At 37.0% G+C, this 8,387-nt stretch overlaps 1 protein-coding gene across 1 annotated transcript in view; it reads right to left on the bottom strand.

Annotated features, from left to right (window-relative positions):
• LOC109374887 (sodium channel protein type 9 subunit alpha-like) overlaps window positions 1-8,387 on the bottom strand; it is a 108,105-nt gene that overhangs the window by 78,473 nt on the left and 21,245 nt on the right. Inside the window, 3 exon segments of the mRNA XM_019629847.1 lie at window positions 531-737; window positions 2,914-3,055; window positions 4,406-4,469. Coding sequence (XP_019485392.1) covers window positions 531-737; window positions 2,914-3,055; window positions 4,406-4,469 — 413 coding nt within the window.

The raw sequence follows: 8,387 nt of genomic DNA, 5'->3' as shown, positions 1-8,387 counted from the left end.
TCAAGAATTTGCGACTTAGCCTAAAGTGGCCACAACCTTACATATGATTTTTTTTAATATCTCACATTTTATCTTAAAAATCCTTGAAATATTTATAAAAATTGATGCAGATTTTGCTTTCTACCCCACAAAGCATCTGTTAACTTCACCATTAAAATAATTTTCCCTTAACCTTTGTGGTACAATTGTTCTGGGGGAAATACATCAGAACTTGAATACATCAGTTTGGGGACTTTCCATAATACCATACACCATGAGGAATGGTGGGTAACAGGTTTAGAAGGAACATCTTCGAACATTCTCTGTGCTAGAGTGAGCTGATTATGGAGAAAGGTGGAATGGGTCACATGTCAGTTATTACCCAATCCAGAATTGGTTTCTTCCACCATATGAGAATGAAGATTCAGTTTATATGAAGGAATGCATTAAAGAAAATCACCCTGGGAAAGGCCTAGCATAGACCACAGGGCCTCTGGTGTTCCTCTTTGCATTTCTACGTGTAAGAAGAATTTTAAACCAAATAACAATACCTCAGCTTCTTCTTGCTCTCTTTTAAGTCGATCTATCATCTGTTGAAACTCGAACTCTTTCTGCCTAGCTTCTTCAATGTTTGCCTGGTTCTGTTCTTCATAGGCCATGGCAACCACAGCCAGGATCAAGTTTATTAGATAGAAGGAGCCCAGGAAAATCACCACAACAAAGAAGATCATGTAGGTTTTCCCAGCAACACGCAGTGTCTAGGGAAAAATGGAAATCATTAATTTAATAACACAGTGGTTTTTTCCGTTGTTTTATAAATTGTTTCAACTTGAATGGCATATTAGGCATAGGTAAATTGGGCACTTCTGCAAAATCTCTTGTTATTAAAATATAAAGGGATTAAAATTATATCTCCACTGGAAACAATCAGTATTAGTATACATACTTTTTCAGTAAAAAAGCTACAGCAATCTATTAAACTTGTACTAAAATTAGGTATGATTCTTGATTATTATGAAGCATAATAATCCTGAAAAATTTTCCCTAGTCTGAAAATTACTGTAAAACTAACTGCTTTGCTCAACTGCAAAATACAGGACCAGATAATTTCTATAGTCCCTTATACTGATAAAATTCTACCTTTAACAAGTGGTAATGATGATGTATTATATTCACACAAGAGAGATAATTTTATTGTATGACCTTATGTATTCATCTTATATATGGTTTTAATTAACATTTACTAAATACTTAAAAATATAATAAAGGATAAAAAATCAAAGTGGTACAGATATTAGATGGGATATATGTCATCCTATCTCTGATGCCTACTTACTCAATTGCCTTTTCTATCAGTTACTACTGTTACTGGTGTCTTCTCTTAGATGAATTCTTAGCACACAGTATAATTGTGAGGTCAACAGGCATATTCATTTTAATTTTCATAGAAATTCCCACGTTACCCTCTCTAGTAGTTCCCAGTAATGTGTGAGAACTTTTGTCTCCACATATCTGTCAGTTAGTATCTCTCTTCTGATCTACTTTTTTTTTTTTTCCAGCTGAGCCATCCTGCCACCTTTTGGCAGCTCATCAGCAGCTCAGCTCGGCCTGAGCATCGAACCACCATTGCTCAGAGCTCAAACTCTTGAGCGAGCTCTTAGCCAACTGAGCCACTCGGCCGGCCCGCTGATCAACTTTTTGATCTTTGTCATTCTGACAGGTAAAAAAATTTACATATAACTCTCATTTTAATTTGCAGTAAAGGTAAGTATCTTGTTGCCTACTTAAAAAATCATTTGTATTTTTTCCTGTGAGTATAATTTCTATATTTATTTATAATATTCTCAGAAATTAAATAAACATAAAACAAGTCAAAAAAAGAATCCAGGGTAATCTGAGAAAAGTGATTTGTTATTATTTATAATACAGAATAATCATTTTTGGTCTCCCTCTTAGGGTTGGGCACTAAGAATACATAAGTGGAAAGATAGGGCCCACAGGCCCAAGAGGATCACATTCAAGGTAGAAGAGGTGGCCATGTGAATTAACAGTTAGTCCAAGTGACAGATGCTATAACCTGAGAATATTCAAAGGACATGAAAGTCTAGAACAAGAAGCAACTGAATTGGGAGCAGAAAATTTAGAGAAGTGAATTGAGTCTTTAATTCTTTATTAGTTTGCTAGGGCTGCCATAACAACATGCCACAGACCGGGTAACTTAAACACTAATTATTTCTCACAGTTCTAGGGGCTAGAAGTCCAATATTAAAGTGTAGACATGTATGGTTTCTCCTGAGGCCTCTCTCCTTGGCTTGCACATGGCTAACTTCTTCCTGAGTCCTCACATGGCATTTTTTCCTATATGCATCTCTGGTATCTATCTAACGACCTAGTCTCCCTTTCTCAATAACAACACCAGTCAGATTGGATTAGGATCCATCCTAACAGACTCATTTTAACTCAGTTAAGAGGGTAAAGGCTCTACCTCCAAATATAGTGATTCTAAGGTATTGGGAGTTAGGACTTCAACATAGGAATTAGGATGGGGTGGGGGGGGATACAATTCAGTCCGTAACAACTGTACACACAGGAGTTCAAAAACTAAAGCATGATGAGCATAAGAGAGCCTGATGTTTAGGGCACTCCAAGCAGAAAGACGTATGGAAAGCATAGTTTGTGTCAAGAGAGTATATTTCTTCTATTACTCAGGACCAATATTCACAGAGGGGGGAAAGGGATTTAGAGATCAAATAAGGTCAAGAAAACATAATTTATGATTCAAGAACTCTCTATCCTAATAGTGCTAAATGTAGAAAATACCTAATTTTAGTAATAATAGAATTTTCTCCATTCTAAATTGAATAAAATCTCATCTATAAAGCTGGCAATGGCTACACATCAGATTATGCAGTGAATGTTTCTCTTGGCACTCACCTGTTGGTAAAGGTTTTCCCAGTAATCCTGGGTCATTAGCCGAAACAAGGCTAAGAAGGCCCAGCCGAAAGTGTCAAAGCTTGTGTAGCCATAGTCGGGGTTTCTGCCTGCTTTCTTGCATTTGTACCCTTCCGGGCACTGGCTACATGTGAAAAAGAAGATCACAAGTCAGGGTGCCTTCAGGATACAAGCTAAATAGTACTGCAAAAAATTGGGAAACTAAAGGTTCCTTTTCTAGGGGGCTAAAATTTGAATACTGATTAAGAACACATTATTTGGAGTTGGAAATAACTGGGTTTGAATCCCACCCCTACTATTTTCTACTTGGTGACTTTGTCAAATTACTTAAAATTCTCTAAGGCCTGATGCCCTTCTTCTGTGAAAACAAGATAAATATTGGTTTGTCGGAAGAGTCATGACGTATTTTTTCTGGTTTTTGTTGCAAAAATGCGTCGACTTTTCCGACAACCCAATAGCACCTATCTGAAAAGGTTAAAATTATTATTGAGTTTAAAGAAGGTAATGTATGCAAATTACCTCACCTCATTTGTGCACACAGAAAGCATTTAATAAATGGTAGCTGCTATTAGTATCATCATCATCATCATTATCACTATCAAACCTTGGAAATGTTCACCAGGTATCATATAATAGTTCTTGTATCCACAAAAATCGACATATAGGCCCCTAACAAAAACGTGTTTCCCCCAATTGTTCTTGGAGTAAATTAGAATCAAGTGTGTCAAAGTACAGCCATTGTGTAAGTTCATAAAGATTTGTAGCTTTAAGCCTTTTTTCTTTCTAAAATTGGTGGAGTGGTATCTATGATGCCAAATGCAGTGACTTGAGGTGTCACTGGGAGCAGCAACCTCATCTTGTTGACTTTTATGTTCCCTGTGCACACAGAGCCTGGTAAAGAGATATGTGGGTGGGGAGGTGGCAGGGTGAGTGGCAGGGGGCAGGAATGAGGGCTCTGCAGAAGAATGATTCAGTGTACAGGAGAAACAGCAAGATGGGCATTTCCATTAATATGAGATTCTTACAGCATCTTTACCAAGTCTGTGGGGTCCTTTTGTTTAGAGTGGCCAAGCTGCCACTGCATTCAGTCAACTATGATTACAGTCATACTTGATTGGAGAATGAGTACAATTTGGGATGGAAAGAAAAACTGATTTTTGTCTTTCTTCTTTCAAGGAAGAAAGGCTGGAAACTACCCAAGAAACTTTTGGTGGGGTTTTCTGAAGTCATTTTTTTTCTTCTTCCTTAAGATTTATGGGACATGCATCTTGTTTTAATTCAAGTACTACCTCCATGTCTTGACTTCAAAGGTATACGGTAACTATGAATGTTATGAAGTCTGGACTCACTGTGGGACGGAATGAGTCAAACAATGCCATGCAATACATGAAAACAATACAGAACCAAAGGATCTTATCAACAAACTGATTTTTTTTTTTTTGCAGCCTTTAGACTAAAAACAAGTGTTACATACCCTGAGTCTGAGCTGAAACCACAAAGGAGAGCATCTTTAGAATCTTCCAAGAAATAAAAATGTTCTGTTTAGGAAGACATCAAACAATATAAGGTTATGAAAGGTAAGCTTTAATAGTGATACAGCAGGTAAGTTAATTAATATAGACATAGTCACAGCATTTAGGCTTGATCTCAGGCAATGTGCATTCATTTATTTATTATATTCTCATATATTCTCCCTCATATATTTATTGGTAACCTCTTATGAGCCAGGCAGTGAATCCAATGATAAACATGACAAGAAGGTCATTAGTTTTATAAACCTTTCTTTATGTTTATATAAGGGTGGAGTTTAGGGATGGAGAAAGACACTTAAGTAAATAAATAAATATACAAGGTGTTTTCAGATAGTGATAAATGGTGTAAAGAAAATAAATTAACACAATGTGATAAAATGTGGTTAGGGGAGGCCTTTCTAAACAGATGGCATTTGAATAGAGACCTAAACTCTACCAAGAAACCTGCCATTCACAGACCCTGGTGACAAGATAATCTTGGCAGGGTAAACAGCAAGAGCAAAGGCCCTGAGGTAGACATGAAGTTGGCATATGGAAGGAACAGCAAGATGTCCAGCCTGGCTACAGTGTAGCAAGTGGGGAGGACCGTGGTGGCAGAGGTAGGCAAGGGCCAGATCATGTAAAGCTTTGCATGTCATGAGATGGAGTTTGGATTTTAAGTATGATTAGAAGTAATAAAAGTGGGAAGTGAGATGAACATGGTAAGCAAAATAAATCACACAGAAAAAGTAGAGAACCATATGATTTCACTGATATGTGGTATGTAAAACTGAAAACAAAGGAACAAGACAAACAAATGAAGAAACAAAAACTCATAGACACAGATAATAGTTTAGTGGTTATCAGAGGGTAAGGGGGGTGAGGGGTGGCAGATGAGGGTAACAGGGATCAAATATATAGTGATGGAAGAAGAACTGACTCCGGGTGGTGAACACACATCATGTAGAAATGATATATTACAGAATTGTACACCTGAAACCTATGTAACTTTACTAACCATTGTCACCCCAATAAACTTTAATTAAAAAAAAAAGAATAGAACTGAAATGTAGAGATATGAGACAATAATTAATATTTTAAAATGTCACTGTGGTTGCTTTGTGGACCATGGACTATAGAAAAGCAAGTGTGGAAGCAAGGATGTCAGTTAAGTGACTACAGTGAGAGGCGCCATGGCTATAATTGAGAGAGTAACTGTGGATGTGGAGAGAAGGGGGTGGAAATAAAATGGACAGGATTTGCTGATTGGAGTACGTGTAGGGTGTGTGGAAAAGGATGTATAAACTGGTAAGATAGTGGTGCCAGGTACTGAGATGAGGAAGACTGGGGCAAGAAATGGCCTCGAGAAAAACCAGGGGGTCTGTTTTAGCTGTTCTTAGTTTGAGATGATTATTAGGTATTAAACTACATTTGTCAAGTTAAGTGATTGCGTTGATATGAAAGTCTTGAAGTCAGTAGTTATCAAGGATGGAGATATAAAGATGTGAGTCATCATCAAGTAGGAAGACTTGACGGGACTTGATGAGATAACCCAGACAGAAAGTATAGCTATGGCAGGTAAGGGAAGGCAAAGGAAGGACCCCCAAAGCACTCCAGGAGAGGTGGAGTCAGCAAGGCAACACTGTAAATGGAAAAGAAAAAAATTGTTTTCTGAAATCCTCTCATTGTTTAGTCACCAATCAACATTTATTTAGGACTTACTAAGTTCTGGATGTTGAGAATATAGAAGTGAAATAAATGCATTTTCCCCTTTCATGGTCCTCTTTGTGTCCATTTTCAGGTGTAAAGGAACTCATAACCCATTCACTATTAAGGCCTATTCCTTAGAGAAGGGGCTGCTCCAACTGTGCACAGTAAAGGTATAAAGGACTAAAAAATCAAATTTTTCTATAAGGGCCGAACTTCCTATTTGGCTCAAGTCAAAGGAATAAAGATGTAATTATTAGAAGGCTTTGGAGTAATAATGGAAGAAGGGCTTTGAAGTCAGATATACTTGGATTTGAATGCTGTTTCTACTCCTTCCTATGTAAGTGAATTATCTTACCACCTGAAGATTTCATTACTGAACCTATAACATGTGGATATTGCATGCCATGCACCTTATCCAACGATCCCCACATTTTGTACAGCTGCTCAAATAATAACAGCAGCTGTTATTATTAAACTAGTAAATAATTTCACATAAGACTAACCACCTTACACATCATCATTTTGTCTCACATAAAATATACAAATCTTAGAAGGTACAAATAAGTAGTAAAGCCCCTTAGTTTGAGGTGAAAATTTAGGTGAGAATGTCTATGTACAACTCAAAAAAATATATAGCCTGTGCCTCAGAGTGGGTGAGCATGATAGAATGAGAAAGGAGGCGGTTAAGATGCAATTTTTTATACAGAAACCTCCATGTTTTTTAGTATGAAAGGATTACTTTATTATGAAAGCATTACTTCGAATTATCCTTTAAAGTAATACTGTTCACATTTACCAATCACCGAGGAGCTGCTTTGTAAGAGTAGGCTGTAGAGGTGTCTGTATTAGCAGGCTGCAGGGCTATCACACTCAGTTTGGTACAAGAATGATGAAAGGTAAAGCAATGGGAGTGGCTCACTCTGGTCTTGTGGAACACTTTAAATAATTCCTAAATAACTTCCCTGAAATTATTAGGCTAGTTAGCCTCAAGGGAATTTAAAGCTAACATGTAAATGGAAAATGTAATGCAAAGAGAAAAGAAAACGTATGTCCACCGTGAAACTTCCCCACAAATGTTCATAGCAGCATTATTCGCAACAGACAAAAACTGGAAACAAGCCAGACATCCATCAGCTAAAGAATGAATAAACAAAATGTAGTATATGCATACAATGAAATATTATTTATCAACAGAAAGGAATGCATTACTGCTACCTGCTACATGGACAAAACTTGAAAACATGCTACATGAAAGAAGCCAGACACAAAAGGCTACATATTGTATAATTTCATTTACATGAAATGTTCAGAATAGGTAAATCCAGAGACAGAAAGTAAATTAATGGCTATCAGGGACTGGGGGAATCAGAATGGGGAGTGATTGCCAATAAGTACAGGGTTTCTTTTGGGGATGATAAAAATATTCTAAAATTAGATAGTGGCGATGGTTGCACAACTCTGTGAATATACTAAAGAACACTTCAAAGGGGGAATTTTATGGTATGTGAATTATTTCTCAATAAAGCTAGTAAGTAAATGTAATGCAGTATAATGGCAAAGGTTGTGGGTAGTAATGGATGACTCAACTTCACAGTAAAATACACATGGGGAAAAACAGAAATTACAAAATTCACACAAAAAAATCTGGAACTGATATTTAATATAGTGCAGATTCTAGGAAAATTTTCTATTAATTCTGAGACTAATGGACCAGAATGGTAAAACATAATTGGTGACCCAAACATTCTACAATTAGTTTTACCTGACCTGGCTCAGAGAGATAGCTTGAGCAATAACGTATGGCTTGGACTTTCAGAGTCCAGGGTTTATTCCTCAACTAAAGGGCAATAATACATCAACTCTGAGAAAACTAGTGCAGGGAATCGGGTAGAGTCAGAGTGCCTGCAAGTGACACACTGCATTCTGGGAGATTTAGTCCCCAGGAGAAAGAAGTCTAGATGAAGGAGACAAGAACAGCCTTGGCAGAAGTGTAGACCAGTACTGTGGTTTTTCCAAAAACTTTTCTATTAAATGTCAAACATTCAGAAAATAGGAGTAAAAGGCTATCATCCCCTTTTATCCCAAAGAACCGCAGTATATTAATGCACAATAGTTACCACAAATTTAGCTACAAACTGTGCAAGTGAACCTTTCCTTCACCAGTAGTAGCAAAAAGGAAGATATCAAAGTAGACAGTGCTTAGCACCAAGGGAAATCTATAAATTGTGTGTTTAT

This window comes from Hipposideros armiger, unplaced genomic scaffold (assembly GCF_001890085.2).
Source record: "Hipposideros armiger isolate ML-2016 unplaced genomic scaffold, ASM189008v1 scaffold_871, whole genome shotgun sequence".
NCBI classification, from domain to species: domain Eukaryota; kingdom Metazoa; phylum Chordata; class Mammalia; order Chiroptera; family Hipposideridae; genus Hipposideros; species Hipposideros armiger.
The sequence above is the reverse complement of the archived record's forward strand: the minus strand, read 5'-3'. Positions and strand labels throughout refer to the sequence as shown.